General features: G+C 46.0%; 1 protein-coding gene across 3 annotated transcripts in view; it reads right to left on the bottom strand.

Moving 5' to 3' along the window:
* DRD2 (dopamine receptor D2) overlaps positions 1 to 21,723 on the bottom strand; it is a 337,249-nt gene that overhangs the window by 49,492 nt on the left and 266,034 nt on the right. The window contains exon 6 of one of the 3 annotated variants that reach the window (XM_040415550.1): positions 6,954 to 6,974. The exons of 1 other annotated variant lie outside the window; for it this stretch is intronic. In XM_040415550.1, coding sequence (XP_040271484.1) covers positions 6,954 to 6,974 — 21 coding nt within the window. Of the gene's footprint in view, positions 1 to 1,481; positions 1,494 to 6,953; positions 6,975 to 21,723 lie in introns of all 3 variants that reach the window. One more of the 3 variants, XM_040415549.1, reaches the window with a different exon arrangement.

Genomic DNA, 21,723 nt, shown 5'->3' with positions numbered 1-21,723 from the left:
ACATCGGGACTAAACCCCCAGTTTACTGATCACAGCCTAGAGCTGTGCTTGTATCCTTTTATGTTTTAGGACTCCGTTCCAATGATTTAATTCCTAGTTTGGCTCATTTTCTCGTTCATGTTTATTTGTATTCATGTCCACTGTCCTGAGTCAGATTACCATGAAGGTATACACCACCTAAATGTTGCTCCACTTTATGTCACTTAATGTGAAGGGACTTAACTGTCCACAGAAAAGAACCTATTTGTGGAGGGAGGCGATGATGCATCATGCTGATGTATTGTGCGCACAGGAAACTAATATATTGGTAAAAGATGCACATAGAGTGAAGCACCATTCCTTTCCAATCATTTTACACTCACACTCAGAAAAGAAGACAAGAGGAGTGTTAATTGCTCTTAGAAATACACTTGCATTCACTCAGATAGCACAGATAATGGATGCTCAGGGACGATATGTGATTCTGGTGTGCTCACTAAATAACATCACATACACCATTGTTAATGTTTATGCACCTACCGCAGACAAACTTCTTTTCTGCGTAAACTAATGAAAAGCGTTAACAAAGTCAAGCAGGCGCGCCTGCTTATCTGCGGGGATTTTAATTGTATTTTGGATCCTTCTATGGATACCAGCAATCCTGCTAGACTGGTGGAAATACAGATATAGTAGAGTTAACACTCATGCTTTATGAGACGTGTTATCTAAACTAAATGCGTTAAGCAAACATCTTTAATTGCTTTTCAATGGCTTTTGTGTCAAGAAAACACGATGAGTTAATAAATTTTAATTAAGGGTTTGAGTGTTAACCCTGCTACATCTGTAGGCCTATCATCATTTGTACATTCAGAAGAACTCTTTGATGTATGAAGGGCACACCACGGTACGGAGAGGGATTTTACTTTCTTCTCAGATAGGCACGGGACATATTTCCGCATTGACATGTTTTTAGTTGATCGTGCATTATTATATAGGAGCAGCGCAACTAGTATTGATCTAATTAAATGGTCAGATCATGCGGCAATAACACTGGTAATCCAAGAGGTAATTGACAACCATACAGATAAAATATGGAGAAACAATACTATCTTCCTCAGCCACTCCTTATATGGGAAAGAAATAGAGAATGCTACAAGAGATTTTTTTTGATTCAACACAGGGACAACATCTAATGTATACTTTGAATGGCAGGCCTATAAAGCTTTAATAAGGGGCATCATGATGAAGATTAGTCATAAAGATAGGAAGGCTAAAGAATCTAAACTAACCACATTATTGACTGAACTAGACAAACTTGAGAAACTGAACAAACAGAACCCAACTGCTAGTACTTCCCAGTCCATAAGGAATGTTCGTAATCAACTGAGAAGTTTACTCTTACATGACTATGAACGAACCCTTGTGTAAACTAAAGCCAGATATTATGCTCAAAGCAATAGAGCTGGCAAACTCCTAGCTTCCAAATTAAAATCCCAACACACCTGCTCCAGAATCTGCTACATTAAACATCCAACAACGGGGACCAAATTTATAGACCCTAGGGATATTTCCGCTTAATTTAAAGAATATTATCATGATCTTTATAATATTGGAGATCAACAACCCCTCCAAATGATTTGTCTACTTTAATGCATGACTTTCTAAATAAAGCACAGTTACCGAACTTGACAGAGGAACAGCTAACTTTTCTATGCGCCCCTATCACAAAAATGGAGATCCTTAACATTATTAAGACACTACCTTACGGTAAATCCCCGGGCCCAGACGGCCTTTCAGGAGTATTCTATAAAAAAACTCTCCATATTACTATCCCCCTGCATAGAAGCAGTAATTTAACAAGCCTCACAGGGAACCCCATTCCCGTCAGAGATGCTCTCTGCATTAATACTAACACTACCTAAAGCGGGAAAACAAGCAGATGTGCCCCAGAACTTTAGGCCTATATCTTTAATAAATGTAGGTATTAAACTCTATGCCAAGTTACTGGCATCTAGATTGTCATCAGTTATACACCTTTTGGTACAATCTGATCAAACAGGGTTCGTCAGAGGACGACAAGCTTTTGATAATACTAGGCGGGTATTAAATATCCTAGATTAAGCAGAGGCGAACAGGGTCCCTATGGTGGCGAACAAGGTCCCTATGATAACGATCACATTGGATGCCGAGAAGGTGTTTGACCGTGTAAATTGGTCCTTTACCTTTCGGAATTGCAACACATGGGCTTTAAAGGAACAATACTCTCGGCTATACAAAATCTATACAGTAACCCCTCGGCCAGAGTTTTCACTAATGGAGCTGTTTCTGAGCCCTTTCAGATCCGTAATGGAAGATGTCAGGTGTGCCTTCTATCCCCACTGATTTTTATACTGACCATTTAACCCTTGCACAACACCTGCGCCTGAATAATAATGTCAAAGGAATCAACATTGGAGGCAGACAACACCTTATTTCTCTATATGCTGATGACATTATCCTTACTTTGACTGAACCAAATAGTTCGCTACAGTGTGCTCTAAATATCATCTCTAAGTTTAGTTCCCTATCTTATTATAAGATTAACAAATACAATTCCCAAATACTACCCTTGAATATCTCTCAAAATACTTTTCATGCAATAAAATCTTCCTTTCTCCTAGATTGGCAAGACACCGAGATAAAATACATGGACATCCGCCTCACTAAAACCCGATCACTATAATATTCCTATAATTATGAACCACTACTGAAAACAATAGAACAAGGCTTATCCACTTTTGCAAAGCATGACATCTCTTGGGCAGGCAGTATAGCTACTTTTCAGATATTCACATTACCTAAAGTGTTATATATTTTCCGGACTCTTCCATTGTCCCTACCTACTAGTTTCTTTCAGAAAGCTGAATAACTCATTAATAAGTTCATCTGGGGAAATGGGAAACCTAGAATCTCCTACAACTTAATGATCCGAAGGAGAGGCAGAGGAGGATTGGGGTTGCTGTGTCTTCATCATTATTATATAGCTACCAACGTCTCTATTTTGAGAGATTGGTGGACAGGAAATAATGATAAAAATTGGGTCCATATAGAGAAAAATGTAGCCCCGACCCAAAATCTCAGAGCCTTACTGTATAGTTCTGTGTTAGATACCACTATGAATCTAGGGAGGTCACATGTATTACGGAACTCTGTAGACATCTGGCGTAGAGTCCACTCTTCAGTGGGAAAAACATCACCGGACTGCATAACAACAGCCCCTCTAGAGGCCTTGGAAGGATTAATGGGCGATATATCTCTGCTTAATTGGGTACATAACGGAATAAACACAATTCAACAATTGTACTTCCAGGAGACGTTGCGATCCTTTGAGGACCTGCATATGACATATGGAATCCCAAATAAGGATTTTTATAAATATCTGCATCTGATACATTTGCTAGCAGCTCTCAATAAATCTTATCCTTCCTTCCATACTGACACTAAAATAATGAGACTGATATGACACTATAGCTCGAAATACAATATTTGTGAAAACGGCCCCTATAATAACCTTGGAAAAGGAAGTAGGCAAAATGTACAGAGCTGAAGCCTGGAGTAGGGCCATTCTCTTTTCCTCTACAACAAATAGATGTGCAACCCACTATGAAACAGCCATGAAGACCCTTTTGCCTTGGTACTATTCACCTAATAGATTACACATAATTTTTCCGACTTCTTCACCTCAATGCTGGCGACTATGTGGTCAGAATAGAATATTATGCCACACTTTGTGGTCATGTCCCATTCTTCTTCCTTACTGGAACGCAATATTCTCCCTCTTATCTGAGATATTACATTACAGAGTGGAACCTTCCCCAGGCTTAGCTCTCCTCTTCCTTGATATAGATTATTTTCCCGTACCTGCCCGTACTATCGTGGGTTATCCCTTGGTGATTGCAAAGCTAGTGGTAGTGTGACATTGGAAAGAAATAAACCCCCCAGATATGAAAGAAGTAATAGCGACTTTTAATACCACATATATTTATGAAAAACTACTTTCCTATAGGTTTTTACATAGCTGTAAAGTGAATAAGGTGTGGCAACTGTGGACAATGCACCCTTCATGTAAACATGGAGACATATAAAAAGAGCTGAGACTCAGAGACAGTATGTTGTTGTACTATTTTATTTAACTTGTTCCAACCTACAATGGTTATTTACAATATTTGTTGATAACTGTGATTATCTGCTTAACCCCAGCGATGGATATTGTATCTTTATTTTCTCTTTACATACAGTATACACTTACCTAAAGAATTATTAGGAACACCTGTTCTATTTCTCATTAATGCAATTATCTAGTCAACCAATCACATGGCAGTTGCTTCAATGCATTTAGGGGGGTGGTCCTGGTCAAGACAATCTCCTGAACTCCAAACTGAATGTCAGAATAGGAAAGAAAGGTGATTTAAGCAATTTTGAGCGTGGCATGGTTGTTGGTGCCGGACGGGCCGGTCTGAGTATTTCACAATCTGCTCAGTTACTGTCACGACCGCTATCCCAGCAGCAGTCGTGTCGCACCAGACGGAGGGGAAGGGGGACCATTATCTACGGATGGGAAATAGAATGGCCACCCCTGACTAACCCTAAGCTGGCACCTGTCTGCCCTGATACCCTAGACGGGGTGTGAACCCGTGCGGCGAGCAGGATGCCTAAACCCTCAGTCGCCCTAACAAGACTGGACTGGGGAAAGGCCGATGGGAGCGCTAGTCACCATCACTCACGTCTAGGAAAACAACAGGGGAAGACAGCAACAAACAAACTATAGCAAAGATAGACTTATCCAGTCACGAGCAGAGAAGGCGAACCCAAACACGACAGTCCACGCCGGACAAGAGCTCCACAGCAACACCATCAAACGATCTCCTTCCAAGGTCAGAGTAGCACTGGAAGTAAGGACTATATCTGGCAATGACTGCAAGTGAAAGTGAAACTAATATAGTAGCTGGGAGTGGCAGACAGGACTCACCTGAGGAGGATGCCTACAAACTCCCAGTCAGGACAAAAAGGTTCACAAGGCAAAACCCAGATGACATACCCTGAACCACGGAGCAAACTCACAAGCTATCGCGAGTAGCAAGTCGCTGCGACCTTCTCCTCCCAGACCTGTCTGGATCAGTTACAGTCGTGACAGTACCCCCCTTTCTACAAGGGGCCCCTGGACCCTCAAGACCAGGCCTCTCCGGATGGGAACTATGAAAAGCCCGAATGAGTCTGTCCGCTTTTATCTCTGATGCTGGAACCCACATTCTCTCTTCGGAACCATAACCTTTCCAGTGCACCAGGTACTGAAGAGAGCGGCGAACATATCGTGAATCAACAATCTTTTCTACCTGAAACTCAAGACTGCCATCAACAACCACCGGTGGAGGCGGTAGTGGCAATGGTTCAGGAGGTTCTACATATCTCTTAAGCAGAGATCTGTGGAAGACATTATGGATCCTTAGAGTCTGAGGTAGCTCCAGACGAAAAGCCACCGGGTTAATGATCTTAATTACCCTATAAGGACCAATAAATCTCGGACCTAATTTCCACGAGGGAACCTTCAACTTGATATTTCTGGTAGACAACCACACCAAGTCATTCACCCCAAGGTCCGGACCTTCAGAGCGCTTCCTATCAGCCGCACGTTTGTATCTACCACCAATTCTCTTCAAACTTTCTTGCACACTCTGCCACACTGAAGAAAGTGAAGACGCAAATCGTTCCTCCTCGGGAATCCCAGACGGCCCCCCCCTCACTAAACGTACAAAACTGAGGATGGAAACCATACGCACCAAAAAATGGTGACTTATCGGTGGATTCTTGACGACGATTATTAATGGCAAACTCGGCTAACGGTAAATAAGATGACCATTCCTCCTGATTTTCGGAAACAAAGCATCTCAAATATGTCTCTAGGTTTTGATTGGTACGTTCAGTCTGACCGTTGTACTGTGGATGGAAAGATGAAGAAAACGACAGATGAACCCCTAAACAGGAACAAAAAGCTTTCCAAAATTTAGAAACGAATTGGGTACCACGATCCGAAACAATATCGGAAGGGACCCCGTGAAGCTTCACGATGTGGTCAATAAAAACCTGAGCCAGTGTGTTAGCATTAGGCAATGCGGCAAGAGCAATAAAGTGCACCATTTTGCTGAATCTGTCAACAACTACAAGAATAACAGTCTTCCCCGCTGATACTGGTAGATCCGTAATGAAATCCATTGACAGGTGCGTCCAAGGCCTGTTGGGGATGGCCAGAGGTAAAAGACACCCTGCCGGATGAGTATGATCTACCTTAGAACGAGCACAGGTAGCACATGCAGACACAAAATTCAACACCTCCTGGCGCCATTTAGGCCACCAGAAGCGACGAGACACTAACTCAGAGGTTGCCCTACTACCTGGGTGTCCTGCCAGTGTGGAGTTATGGTGTTCTTTTAGTATCTCCAGTCGTAAATTTTCTGGCAGAAACAGTTTACCCGAGGGGCAGGAGGCCGGGGCGTCCCCCTGAGCTTCCAACACCCTCCCCTCCAAACCTGAGTGTAATGCAGAGACCACCACCCCCTTTTGCAAAATGGGCTCCGGTACCTCAACATCACCCCCTCCAGGAAAACTTCGAGACAATGCATCCGCCTTAGTATTTTTTGCCCCCGGGCGATAGGTTATTACAAAATTAAACCTAGTAAAAAATAACGACCACCGAGCCTGTCTAGGGGTGAGACATTTAGCAGACTCCAGATATAATAAGTTTTTGTGATCAGTAATCACCGTGACGGGATGAACCGCCCCCTCCAAAAAATGACGCCACTCCTCAAAAGCCAACTTAATAGCCAAAAGTTCCCTGTTGCCAATATCATAGTTCCTTTCTGCAGTAGACAATTTCTTCGAAAAGAAAGCACACGACGCCATTCACCAGGGGACGGGCCCTGAGATAGTACCGCTCTCACCCCCACCTCTGATGCGTCAACCTCTACAATAAAAGGAAGCGAGACATCTGGCTGTACGAGAATAGGGGCCGAGGTGAATCTCTCCTTCAGAGATGCAAAGGCAGTTTTGGCTGCATGTGACCATTTGGAAAAATCGCATCCCTTTCGGGTCATGTCCGTCAGTGGTTTGACCACCAAGGAATAGTTCTTTATAAATTTTCTATAAAAATTGGCAAACCCCAGGAAGCGTTGCAATGCCTTCAGGTTCTCAGGCAGATCCTAGTCTATAATCGCCCGGACTTTCTCTGGATCCATGCGGAAACCAGAATCTGACAACACATACCCCAGAAATGGCAGTTCTTTTACGGCGAACACACATTTTTCTAACTTAGCAAACAATTTGTTGGCCCATAATATCTGCAGCACTTGTCTCACATGGATCTTATGTGTATCCAGATCCGGGGAATAGACCAGGATGTCATCAAGATATATCACAACAAATCTCCCGATAAGGTGACTAAAAATATCGTTGACAAAATGTTGGAATATCGCAGGCGCATTAGTAAGACCAAATGGCATGACCAGATTTTCATAATGCCCTTCCGGAGTATTAAAAGCCGTCTTCCACTCATCCCCCTCTTTGATGCGAACCAGGTTATAGGCTCCTCTGAGATCCATTTTGGAGAACCATTTAGCACCAGCAACCTGATTAAAGAGGTCGGGAATGAGAGGAAGAGGATAGGGATCGAGGATAGGGATCTTGGATAGTTATCCGGTTTAATTCCCGGAAATATAGGCAAGGACGTAGGCCCCCATCTTTCTTTTTAACGAAAAAGAACCCTGCAGCCACAGGTGAAGAAGAGGGTCTGATGTGTCCCTTAGCCAAACTCCCCGAAATATAATCTTTCATAGCCTTCCTCTCCGGGCCGGAAAGATTGTATAAGCGGGTTTTAGGTAGTTTTGCCCAAGGTAATAGATTAATCGGGCAATCATATGGACGATGAGGTGGTAACCCCTGACAACACTTCTCAGAGAACACATCCATAAAATCTGACAGAAAGGCAGGTAAAGATGTTACAGAGAGTGTAGAGCACCTACTACTCAAGCAGTTGTCCTTACAATGTTCACTCCACTCCACAATCTCCCCGGCCTGCCAATCCACAACTGGATTGTGAGTCACCAGCCAGGGAAGCCCCAATACAATAGGAGCCGGAAGACCGTCCAGGACATAACAAGAGATATGCTCTTTATGGAGGTCACCTACCTGCAGATGGATATTATGGATGATCTGAGTTAACTCTCTCTGAGTAAGAGGGGAGGAGTCGATGGCAAACACAGGAATAGTTCTGCATACCGGTTCCGGAGTAAAACCCAGAGCCTGAGCAAACCGTGAATCCACCAAGTTGACCCCCGCCCCACTGTCCAAAAAGACGGAACAGATCTCAGTTTTATTGCCAGCCTCAACGGTAGCGGACAACAAAAACTGAGACATGCGTATGGAGGAAACGAATACGCCCAGACTGTTCTCCTTCGCACAATCTGGGGACTCTAGTTTTCCGGCGGCTCCTTAGTTTGTCGTCTCTTGGGTTCTGAGGGACAAACCTTTACAAAATGACCCCTCCCCCCACAACGAAAACAAACCTCTGACCTACGGCGGAACTTAGGAGGATTCACCCGTCTAGTGGCGCCCCCTATTTGCATTGGTTCGACTGGACCATAACAGACCGATCCCTGCCCTATAGAGGCCTCCGTAAAATTTAATAATCTCTCCCTGAGTCGTCTGTCGATTCTTATGGACAGAGACATAGCAGCCTCAAGAGACCCAGGGACCTCGTATACCGCCAGCGCGTCTTTTAATTTTTCAGACAACCCCTGGCAGAACTGACTCCTAAGGGCCGAGTCGTTCCATAACGTATCAGTAGCCCACCTACGGAATTCGGAACAGTATAGTTCAGCAGACCGGTTCTCTTGCCGAAGTCTACGTAGCTTAGACTCAGCCAGTGAGACCCTGTCCGGGTCATCATATACGAGACCCAGGGCTTCAAAAAACTCCTCCACTGATCGTAAGGCCGGAGAGTTTGATGGTAGGGAGAAAGCCCAAGCCTGCGGATCTCCTTGCAGGAGAGAAATTACAATGCCCACCCGTTGTTCCTCACCGCCGGAGGATCTAGGGCGTAACCTGAAGAACAATTTGCAAGCTTCTCTGAAGGTTACAAATTGGTCTCTCCCTCCAGAGAACCTATCAGGTAAAGCCACTTTTGGTTTAGGAGTACCTTGGTTTCCCGTAGCAACGGTGGAACCCAAGGATTGCTGCTGCAGCACTGTTGCTTTTAATCCTGCCACTTCAAGGGATAACCCCTGTAATTGTTTCGCCAAAACCGAAACCGGATCCATAGTGGAACAGACAAAATACAAAGCAAAACAGCAAGCAAAAAAAAAAAAAAAAAAAGAAATGTCACTTTTTTTTTTTTTTTTTTTTTAAAAGGCCAGATATACTGTCACGACTGCTATCCCAGCAGCAGTCGTGTCGTTTCCCTTATCTACGGATGGGAAATAGAATGGCCACCCCTGACTAACCCTAAGCTGGCACCTGTCTGCCCTGATACCCTAGACGGGGTGTGAACCCGTGCGGCGAGCAGGATGCCTAAACCCTCAGTCGCCCTAACAAGACTGGACTGGGGAAAGGCCGATGGGAGCGCTAGTCACCATCACTCACGTCTAGGAAAACAACAGGGGAAGACAGCAACAAACAAACTATAGCAAAGATAGACTTATCCAGTCACGAGCAGAGAAGGCGATCCCAAACACGACAGTCCACGCCGGACATATAACGGAGCACGGAGATGGAGAGGGTCTTCGGATTCTCCCCGCACTATACGGACGTCGGCTTGTATTTGATGTTGATTTTAGTGTTTCCCCTGGTTTTTACCTTATCTCCTGGTTCAGACCTCGGCGAGTTTTGACCTTGATATTGTGTTCTGCCTCAGTGTTTGCTTCTGTGTGTTCTGTCCTAACTTTTTTGTTTTCTCCGCTGTTGTTCCTACCTGTAAGCCCCCGCACGTACTTTTTAAAAAAAAATTATATTTGTATTACGTTTTTCATTAGAAACAAGGAAAGGTAACAAATACCAAGGTACAGGGCATGCAAGCCCAAGAAATACTCATAGAATACATTGTGAATACATAGTGAGTACATAGTGAATACATGGTGGGTACAAAGTGAATACATGAGACACCATAGGGTAGCAGTATTGAGAAAGTACAATATAGAGAAAGTACAATATGGAAAAAGTACAATATAATATAAGAACGGAAGTGGGACCCCACATGTTTATTATCTGAAGACATATGGGTGGAGGTGGGATGCGAATCGCTTGCTCTACTCACTGGTGTGGACCAGGGGAGGTCAGTGGGTGGTATTTATTAATAGAACCTACATAGGCTACTGTGTAGTGGATATCTGTCTTGCGCCATATGCAGGCGAGGAGGGTTTTTTAGGGAATCTATAGTTTGACCATAAAAACCTTTTTTTTTTAGAAATGTGACATGTGTGCGAGTTTCCCATGAGGACAGTTCCTCAAATCTATGAAGTTGATCCATTTTCAGGAGCCATTGTTCCATAGAGGGAGTATAAGTTTGAAGCCAGAATCTAGGAAGCAAGAGGTGAGCTGCTATCAACATCTGTGTGAAGATGTAGGGTACGTGTGTATGAGGATCATCAGGGGGAATAGACAGTAGGGCTAATTGTGGGGAAGGTTGGATGGATGTGAGGCAAACCTTGTTAGTAGAGTTGAGCGAACACCTGGATCTTCGGGTTCGAGAAGTTCGGCCGAACTTCCCGGAAATGTTCGGGTTCGGGATCCGAACCCGACCCGAACTTCGTCCCGAACCCGAACCCCATTGAAGTCAATGGGGACCCGAACTTTTCGGCACTAAAAAGGCTGTAAAACAGCCCAGGAAAGAGCTAGAGCAGCAAAATGTAGTTAAATCCCCTGCAAACAAATGTGGGTAGGGAAATTAATAAAAATAAAAATAAAAAAAATAAAAATTAACCAATATCAATTGGAGAGAGGTCCCATAGCAGAGAATCTGGTTTCATGTCAGCAGAGAATCAGTCTTCATGTCATAGCAGAGAATCAGGCTTCACGTTACCCAACACTGGAACAGTCCATTGTCAGATGTTTAGGCCCAGGCACCCAGGCAGAGGAGAGAGGTCCCATAGCAGAGAATCTGGCTTCATGTCAGCAGAGAATCAGTCTTCATGTCATAGCAGAGAATCATGCTTCACGTCACCCAACATTGGAACAGTCCATTGTCATATAATTTAGGCCCCGGCACCCAGAAAGAGGAGAGAGGTCCCATAACAGAGATTCAGGCTTCATATCAGCAGAGAATCAGTCTTCATGTCATAGCAGAGAATCAGGCTTCACGTCACCCACCACTGTAACAGTCCATTGTCAGATATTTAGGCCCCGGCACCCAGGCAGAGGAGAGAGGTCCCATAACATAGAATCTGGCTTCATGTCAGCAGAGAATCAGTCTTCATGTCATAGCAGAGAATCAGGCTTCACGTCACCCACCACTGTAACAGTCCATTGTCAGATATTTAGGCCCCGGCACCCAGGCAGAGGAGAGAGGTCCCATAACATAGAATCTGGCTTCATGTCAGCAGAGAATCAGTCTTCATGTCATAGCAGAGAATCAGGCTTCACGTCACCCAACACTGGAACAGTCCATTGTCAGATATTTAGGCACCGGCACCCAGGCAGAGGAGAGAGGTCCCATAACAGAGATTCAGGCTTCATGTCAGCAGAGAATCAGTCTTCATGTCATAGCAGAGAATCATGCTTCACGTCACCCAACATTGGAACAGTCCATTAACATATAATTTAGGCCTTGGCACCCAGACAGAGGAGAGAGGTCCCATAACAGAGATTCAGGCTTCATGTCAGCGACTCAGCAGAGAATCAGTCTTTATGTCATAGCAGAGAATCAGGCTTCATGTCACCCACCACTGGAACAGGCCACTGTCAGATATTTTTAGGCCCCGGCACCCAGACAGAGGAGAGGTTAATTTAACTTTGGGTTGCCCCGCAATATAATGGTAAAATGAAAATAAAAATAGGATTGAATGAGAAAGTGCCCTTGAGTACAATAATATATGGTTAAGGGGAGGTAGTTAATGTCTAATCTGCACAAGGGATGGACAGGTCCTGTGGGATCCATGCCTGGTTCATTTTTATGAACGTCAGCTTGTCCACATTGGCATGAGACAGGCGGCTGCATTTGTCTGTAATGACGCCCCCTGCCGTGCTGAATACACGTTCAGACAAAACGCTGGCCGCCGGGCAGGCCAGCACCTCCAAGGCATAAAAGGCTAGCTCTGGCCACGTGGACAATTTGGAGACCCAGAAGTTGAATGGGGCCGAACCATCAGTCAGTACGTGGAGGGGTGTGCACACGTACTGTTCCACCACGTTAGTGAAATGTTGCCTCCTGCTAACACGTTCCGTATCAGGTGGTGGTGCAGTTAGCTGTGGCGTGGTGACAAAACTTTTCCACATCTCTGCCATGCTAACCTTGCCCTCAGAGGAGCTGGCCTTGACACAGCTGCGTTGGTGACCTCTTGCTCCTTCTCTGCCTTCGCCTTGGACTTCCACTTGTTCCCCTGTGACATTTGGGAATGCTCTCAGTAGCGCGTCTACCAACGTGCGCTTGTACTCGCGCATCTTCCTATCAAGCTCTAGTGCAGGAAGTAAGGTAAGCACATTGTCTTTGTACCGTGGATCCAGCAACCCAGTAGTCCGCACACGCTAAAATGTGGGCAACTCTGCTGTCGTTGCGCAGGCACTGCAGCATATAGTCGCTCATGTGTGCCAGGCTGCCCAGAGGTAAGGACAAGCTGTCCTCTGTGGGAGGCGTATCGTCATCGTCCTGCGTTTCCCCCCAGCCACGCACCAGTGATGGGCCCGAGCTGCGTTGGGTGCCACCCCGCTGTGAACATGCTTCATCCTCATCCTCCTCCACCTCCTCCTCATCCTCGTCCTCCTCGTCCTCTAGTAGTGGGCCCTGTCTGGCCACATTTGTACCTGGCCTCTGCTGTTGCAAAAAACCTCCCTCTGAGTCACTTCAAAGAGACTGGCCTGAAAGTGCTAAAAATGACCCTTCTTCCTCCTCCTCCTCCTCCTGGGCCACCTCCTCTTCCATCATCACCCTAAGTGTTTTCTCAAGGAGACATAGAAGTGGTATTGTAACGCTGATAACAGCGTCATCGCCACTGGCCATGTTGGTGGAGTACTCGAAACAGCGCAACAGGGCACACAGGTCTCGCATTGAGGCCCAGTCATTGGTGGTGAAGTGGGGCTGTTCCGCAGTGCGACTGACCCGTGCGTGCTGCAGCTGAAACTCCACTATGGCCTGCTGCTGCTCGCACAGTCTGTCCAGCATGTGCAAGGTGGAGTTCCACCTGGTGGGCACGTCGCATATGAGGCGGTGAGCGGGAAGGCCGAAGTTACGCTGTAGCGCAGACAGGCGAGCAGCGGCAGGATGTGAACGCCGGAAGCGCGAACAGATGGCCCGCACTTTATGCAGCAGCTCTGACATGTCGGGGTAGTTGTGAATGAACTTCTGCACCACCAAATTCAGCACATGCGCCAGGCAAGGGATGTGCGTCAAACCGGCTAGTCCCAGAGCTGCAACGAGATTTCGCCCATTATCGCACACCACCAGGCCGGGTTTGAGGCTCACCGGCAGCAACCAGTCGTCGGTCTGTTGTTCTATACCCCGCCACAACTCCTGTACGGTGTGGGGCCTGTCCCCGAAACATGAGTTTCAGAATGGCCTGCTGACGTTTACCCCGGGCTGTGCTGAAGTTGGTGGTGAAGGTGTGTGACTGACTGGATGAGCAGGTGGAAGAAGAGGAGGAGGAAGCTGAGTAGGAGGAGGAGGAGACAGGAGGCAAAGAATGTTGCCCTGCGATCCTTGGCGGCGGAAGGACGTGCGCCAAACAGCTCTCTGCCTGGGGCCCAGCTGCCACTACATTTACCCAGTGTGCAGTTAGGGATATATAGTGTCCCTGGCCGTGCTTACTGGTCCACGTATCTGTGGTTAGGTGGACCTTGCCACAGATGACGTTGCGCAGTGCACACTTGATTTTATCGGATACTTGGTTGTGCAGGGAAGGCACGGCTCTCTTGGAGAAGCAGTGCCGGCTGGGAACAACATACTGTGGGACAGCAAGCGACATGAGCTGTTTGAAGCTGTCTGTGTCCACCAGCCTAAATGACAGCATTTCATAGGCCAGTAGTTTAGAAATGCTGGCATTCAGGGCCAGGGATCGAGGGTGGCTAGGTGGGAATTTACGCTTTCTCTCAAATGTTTGTGAGATGGAGAGCTGGACGCTGCTGTGTGACATGGTTAAGATGCTTGGTGACGCAGGTGGTGGTGTTGGTGGTACATCCCATGTTTGCTGGGCGGCAGGTGCCAACGTTCCTCCAGAGGCGGAGGAAGAGGCCGAGGCGGCAGCAGCAGAAGAAGCCGAGGCGGCAGCAGCAGAAGAGGTAGCAGGGGGAGCCTGAGTGATTTCCTTGTTTTTAAGGTGTTTACTCCACTGCAGTTCATGCTTTGCATGCAGGTGCCTGGTCATGCAGGTTGTGCTAAGGTTCAGAACGTTAATGCCTCGCTTCAGGCTCTGATGCACAGCGTGCAAACCACTCGGGTCTTGTCATCAGCACATTGTTTGAAGAAGTGCCATGCCAGGGAACTCCTTGAAGCTGCCTTTGGGGTGCTCGGTCCCAGATGGCGGCGGTCAGTAGCAGGCGGAGTCTCTTGGCGGCGGGTGTTCTGCTTTTGCCCACTGCTCCCTCTTTTGCTACGCTGTTGGCTCGGTCTCACCACTGCCTCTTCCTCCGAACTGTGAAAGTCAGTGGCACGACCTTCATTCCATGTGGGGTCTAGGACCTCATCGTCCCCTGCATCGTCTTCATCCCTGACCTCCTGTTCAGTCTGCACACTGCAGAAAGACACAGCAGTTGGCACCTGTGTTTCGTCATCATCAGAGACGTGCTGAGGTGGTATTCCCATGTCCTCATCATCAGGAAACATAAGTGGTTGTGCGTTAGTGCATTCTATGTCTTCCACCGCTGGGGAAGGGCTAGGTGGATGCCCTTGGGAAACCCTGCCAGCAGAGACTGCTGCATAACTTGAGGCTCAGACAGTTTCCCTGGTATGCATGGGGGTGATGTGACAGACTGATGGGCTTGGTTTTCATGCGCCATCTGTGCGCTTTCTGCAGAAGACTGGGTGGGAGATAATGTGAACCTGCTGGATCCACTGTCGGCCACCCAATTTACTAATGCCTGTACCTGCTCAGGCCTTACCATCCTTAGAACGGCATTGGGCCCCACCAAATATCCCTGTAAATTCTGGCAGCTACTGGGACCTGAGGTAGTTGGTACACTAGGACGTGTGGCAGTGGCAGAACGGCCACGTCCTCTCCCAGCACCAGAGGGTCCACTAACACCACCACGACCATGTCCGCGTCCCTTACTAGATGTTTTCCTCATTGTTAACGTTCACCACAATAAGAAAAATATTATTTGGCCCAATGTATTGAATTCAAATTCAGGCCTTTTTTTACAGACACCTAACACTATCTGGCTATCTATTTAGGTACCGTATTACACTAATACTGGCACAGCAGTAATGACAGATTTAGCTGAATATAAATTTATTAAGCTATTATTTAGGCGCTGGGTGACAGGTATACGTTTACGGACAGAATTAGACTTGGATATGCACAGTAGCGTGTGTGAAGTTATTGAGAATGACCCTATTAGCACCTTGAATCTAATATACCCTTTTAGGGATAGATTTAAAGTAGGCCTGATACAGCAGAAACCACTAATTTAGGAAATTGCTAAGTTGGGAATTGTATTTCAACTCAGAACAAAAACTGTGCTTTGACGGACACAAAATAACTTGACCAGCTACAGCAATAACCACAGATTTAGCTGAATATAAATTTGAGGCCTATTATTTAGGCGCTGGGTGACAGGTATACGTTTACAGACAGAATTAGACTTGGATATGCACAGTAGCGTGTGTGTGAAGTTATTGAGAATGACCCTATCAGCACCTTGAATCTAATATACCCTTTTAATGAATAGATTTAAAGTAGGCCTGATACAGCAGAAACCACTAATTTAGGAAATTGCTAGGTTGGGAATTGTATTTCAACCCAGAACAAAAACTGTGCTTTGACGGACACAAAATAACTTGACCAGCTACAGCAATAACCACAGATTTAGCTGAATATAAATTTGAGGCCTATTATTTAGGCGCTGGGTGACAGGTATACGTTTACGGACAGAATTAGACTTGGATATGCACAGTAGCATGTGTGTGAAGTTATTGAGAATGACCCTATCAGCACCTTGAATCTAATATACCCTTTTAGGGATAGATTTAAAGTAGGCCTGATACAGCAGAAACCACAAATTTAGGAAATTGCTAAGTTGGGAATTGTATTTCAACCCAGAACAAAAACTGTGCTTTGACGGACACAAAATAACTTGACCAGCTACAGCAATAACCACAGATTTAGCTGAATATAAATTTGAGGCCTATTATTTAGGCGCTGGGTGACAGGTATAAGTTTACAGACAGAATTAGACTTGGAAATGCACAGTAGCGTGTGTGTGAAGTTATTGAGAATGACCCTATCAGCACCTTGAATCTAATATACCCTTTTAATGAATAGATTTAAAGTAGCCCTGATACAGCAGAAACCACTAATTTAGGAAATTGCTAAGTTGGGAATTGTATTTCAACCCAGAACAAAAATATATCCTTTGCCAGACAGCAGACAGTATTACAATTGGCTGGCCACAGCTGAAACACCAGATTTAGGGTACTGCTATTTTGGCAATTGTATTTCACCCATCAATAAAATAGCAAGCACAGCCAAGCCCCTGATGTAGGATATAGCAAAAAAATAACCACACTATTGATGGTTAAATGGACTTGGTGGCAGCTTGCCCCTGATGTAGGATATAGCCAAAAAATAACCACACTATTGATGGTTAAATGGACTTGGTGGCAGCTTGCCCCTGATGTAGGATATAGCAAAAAAATAACCACACTATTGATGGTTAAATGGACTTGGGGACAGCTTGCCCCGATGTAGGATATAGCAAAAAAATAACCACACTATTAATGGTTAAATGGACTTGGTGTCAGCTTGCCCCTGATATAGGATATAGCCAAAAAATAACCACACTATTGATGGTTAAATGGACTTGGTGGCAGCTTGCCCCTGATGTAGGATATAGCCAAAAAATAACCACACTATTGATGGTTAAATGGACTTGGTGACAGCTTGCCCCTGATGTAGGATATAGCAAAAAAATAACCACACTATTGATGGTTATATGGACTTGGTGGCAGCTTGTGCTGGCGCACCACAAGCCACAAAATGGCAGCCGATCACCCCAGAAAAAAGTGACTGAAAAACGCTCTGGGCAGGCTAAAAACAGTGAGCAATTGAATAGCAGCAGTTCAATGATCCACAGCTGTAGATCGATCACTGACTTAAGTGTTTTGGAGGAGTTAATCACTGCCTAATCTCGCCCTAACGTCGCAGCTGCAACCTCTCCCTACACTGTGATGGCCTCGTGGGGCAAGTAGTATGACGCTTGTTGATTGGCTGCTTTGCAGCCTTTCAAAAAGCGCCAAGAAAACGACGAACACCGAACCCGAACCCGGACTTTTACTAAAATGTTCGGGTTCGGGTCCGTGTCACGGACACCCCAAAATTCGGTACGAACCCGAACTATACAGTTCGGGTTCGCTCATCCCTACTTGTTAGCAAAAGAGTATATCTCGGACCACCACCTGGAAATTAGGGGACAGGACCACCAAATATGGAAGAAGGTACCCCTCTCCCCGTGGCACCTCCAGCATGTGTCTGAGGCAGATTCTGAGAAAAGTGATGTCTTGTCTGGTGTGTTGTACAAGCGGGTGAGGATTTTGTATCCGTTCTCTTGGATTCGGACGCAGCGGGAGGCCCTGTGGGGGATTCAAGAAGCTTGTGGAGGGAGATAAAAGGAATTGTAATGTCCATGTTTAACTCCCATTGGGGGTGTGGTTTGGGATATTATAGACTCGAGTCAGACCAGGGGGCGATGAAGGTCGCCCATATGGACGTGTTGCTTTTTGTAGGACCTAAGGTATGAGACTGAGAAGAGGTCACACGGGTGAGGATTAAGTAAGGTGTTCATGACCTCCAGATCCATCAGGTCCCCTGGTGGGCTCATCAGTAACGTCAAGGGAGTCAGTGAGGATTTTAACCCCTGTGAAGTTGACACTCTCAGTGTAGGGGGTGCTGTGCCCAAGATGTCTTTCACTGTTAATAGTGGAGAAGGGAAGGGAATGGAGCAATGAGACATGGAAAGCCATTTCCAAGCCTCTAGGGTGGCTTTAATGATTGGGTAGTGGGTAAGCGGGGTAGGCGGGACATTTTGATGGCCCAGCAGGAGTGCCCTGATGGGTCTGTCTAGGATGTGAAGTTCAATATCCACTCCAGAGCATTGCGGGGAGGGGCATGGCCAGGATACTGCTCAGGAGAGGAGTATAGCTTTGCCATATAATTCTGGATTCGGTAGGCCTATGCCCCCTGCTTGTCGTGGCTTTGTGAAGAGGGAGAACGAGAGTCTCGCTTTCCTTTCATTCCAAACAAAGGACCTGAACTTTCTTTGTAATGAAACATAGAAGTGTTTGGGTATGGGGATGGGGAGAACTTGCTGTAAGTAAGTAAGGCAAGGAAGGATTAGAGAGGAAAGCAGGTTCTTGCGACCAAACCAAGACAGCGTAGGGTTGGACTGGGTGAGTTTGTCTATGGAGGCAAATATTGTGGTTCTCAGGGGGATGTAGTTGAGTGAGAAGAGATCTGTTATCATGGGGCTAATTTTAACTCCTAAGTAGGTGATGGTGGGGGAGGACCAGTTGAAGGGCGAGTTCTCCATTAATTGTTGTTTGGTGGAAAAGGGGATTCCCTAGCACAGGACCAGGGATTTGCTAGCATTAATCTAAAAGTCTGAAACGGTGCTGTAAAGGTTAAGGTGGGCTTGAATGCTGGGGAGAGAGACTGTCGGATTAACGGTCATCATCATAACGTCATCCGCAAAAGCTGCATTTTTTTGTTCCCTGCGTCCCAAATATAGACCTTCAATCCTCTGATCCCTCCTTATAGTAGACAAGAGTGGTTCCAGGGCTAGTATAAATAAGAGTGGGGAGAGAGGACAGCCCTGGCGAGTTTGGTTATTTATGGCAAACAGAGAGGAAAGTTTTCCATTGACCAAGACCAGGGCTGTTGTCTGTGCATACATGGCGAAGGTGGCTTGCACAAAGGAATCAGGGAGGCCAAATCTCAACAAAACTTGCTTCAAATAAGCCCAGTTAACTCTATTGAATGCTTTCTCAGCATCAGTGCTGAGAAAGAGCAGTGGGGAGGAAATATGACGAGCGTGGCATAGTACATTAATCACTCTAGATGTGTTATCTTTGCCCTCCCTGTTGCAGATGAAGCCAACCTGATCCCTGTGGACAAGATGGGGAAGAATATTCGCTATCCTGTTGGCCAACATTTTGGCCAAGAGTTTGAGGTCTATATTTAGGAGGGATATGGGTCTATAGTTGAAGCACTGCTTGGTGTCTTTCCCCTCTTTGGGGATGAGCGTGATATGGGCAGCTGTCATGTCTCTAGACAATGGAACCCCTTGGAGAGCAAGGTTACAGACTTTAAGAAGGGGAGGGAGGAGGAGTTCTTGGAAGGTTTTATAGTATGAGACTGGGAGGCCATCCGGGCCTGGGCTCTTCCCGTGTGGCATTTGGCATAGAGCTTTGGTAAGTTCGACCAGGGTAAAGGGGGGCTTCTAGGGTGATCTTTTGGGAAGGGGAGAGGGAAGGAATATTGGAAGAATCCAAGAAGGTTGAAATGATGGGAGCACGTGCTTCTGGAGTTATGTTTGAGGGGAGGTTGTAGAGGTTTTCATAAAAGGACTGGAATTGAGCGGCAATCCGGAGGGCAGAAAACACTGGTTTACCGTCGGGTGAGGTCAGTTGGTGTATATAGTTTCCAGAGCTCCTCCCTTTTATCCTACGCATTAGAAATTTGGTTGCCTTATCGCCATGGGCGAAGAATTTGTGTTGGGAGTTCATGTAGTATTAGGCAGCCTTAGCTAGTAGTAGGGCCTTGAGTTCTGCTCTGAGATTCGACAGTTCCTGTAGATGGGAGTTATTAGGGTCTTTTTTATGACAGGATTCAAGTCGTTGTATGTTCTTAAGGGCATCATCAATCGCTTTCTCCCTCAACCTTTTTTGGTGTGATCCAATGTTGATAAATTGGCCTCTGATGTAGGGTTTATGTGCGTCCCATAGGGTGCAGGCAGAGAGGTCTAGGTGCTCGTTTAGGGAAAAGTATTCTTTGATGTGTTTGGCTACAGAATCAAGCGTGGATTGGTGACCCAATAGGGATTCATTAATTCGCCAATTGAAGCATGTGGGGTTGCTGTTTGGGGCCAGAACTGAAAGGTAAATTGGGGTATGATCAGAGAGATGTATGGAGCCTATTGAGGCCTCTCTACATAGGTGAATATGTTTCTTGGAGATAAACAAATAGTCGAGGCGATGATAGGTACCATGCACCGGGGAGTAAAAGATATAATCTAACGTGTTGGGGTGACATGTCCACCACACGTCAATCAGATGTAAGTTCCAAAAACTGTCGCGTATGACTTTAAGGGACTTGTGGAATTAGGATGATTTGTGGGATGATGTGTCTAGTTGCGGGTTCAATGAGGCGTTCATGTCTCCCCCTAGGATCACTATCCCTTCCTTAAAGGAATCAATGAGTGGGTGGATGTTTGTGAACCACTGGGATTGGTTGGAATTGGGGGCATATAGGTTTACAAAGTTATAAGTTTGGGGGCCTATGGTACCTTTTAACTAGGATGAACCTTAGATCGGGGTCTTGAGTGTGATCCACATATATAAAGGGGATTTTCCTCTGGGACCCTATACTAACTCCCCCTGAGGCCGAAGTGCTTCCCCCACAATGATACCAGTGGGAGTAGTGGGAGAATTGCAAGTTTGGGTAGTGGTTAAATCTAAAGTGCGTCTCCTAGAGGAACACAACACTGGCCCCAGCTTTCCTCAGGACAGTGAACATTTGGCTCCGTTTTGAGGGAGAGTGGAAGCCCCTAACATTGTACGAGGCTATATGAAGGTCAGCCATTACAGGGGGTATGAATAGGGGTACCTTGGAGCCGTTGATGCATCCTCCAGGGAAACACACTGACAGAAGAGGGCACCGCCGTCTGGCCCCGGAGGTGGGCCGGAGTACCGAAAATGGCGCTGCATGTCTCACATCTTAAGCATAGGGAAATTATGTACCTTGAACAGGAAATGGGGTAAGAAACAGATGTAACACATAATACGACAACAAAACAAAAATAAACCTGCATACAGATATATGCCAAAGACATTAGCGAGAAAATTGGTCAGTTGACCGGGTACGTGACGATATAGCACCCTGGTGAGATCTAGGGGAGAAATACAAGGATGGGTCTAGAATTTTGTAATCGGCAGGTCAGGGGAACAACTCGCTATACTTATCAGAACGATGGAGAGTTCAGTGACGCTAGGGTGCAGCTGTGCATCATACTCTCGGGAAGAGATGAGTAGGGAGAGGAGGACCTGGTTAAGGGTCTGGTTAAGGGTCCTGGGAGAGGCTC

Source organism: Bufo bufo, chromosome 1 (genome assembly GCF_905171765.1).
Source record: "Bufo bufo chromosome 1, aBufBuf1.1, whole genome shotgun sequence".
In the NCBI taxonomy this organism is placed as follows: Eukaryota; Metazoa; Chordata; class Amphibia; order Anura; family Bufonidae; genus Bufo; species Bufo bufo.
Note: the sequence above shows the minus strand (reverse complement) of the source record. Positions and strands in the feature narration are given on the sequence as shown.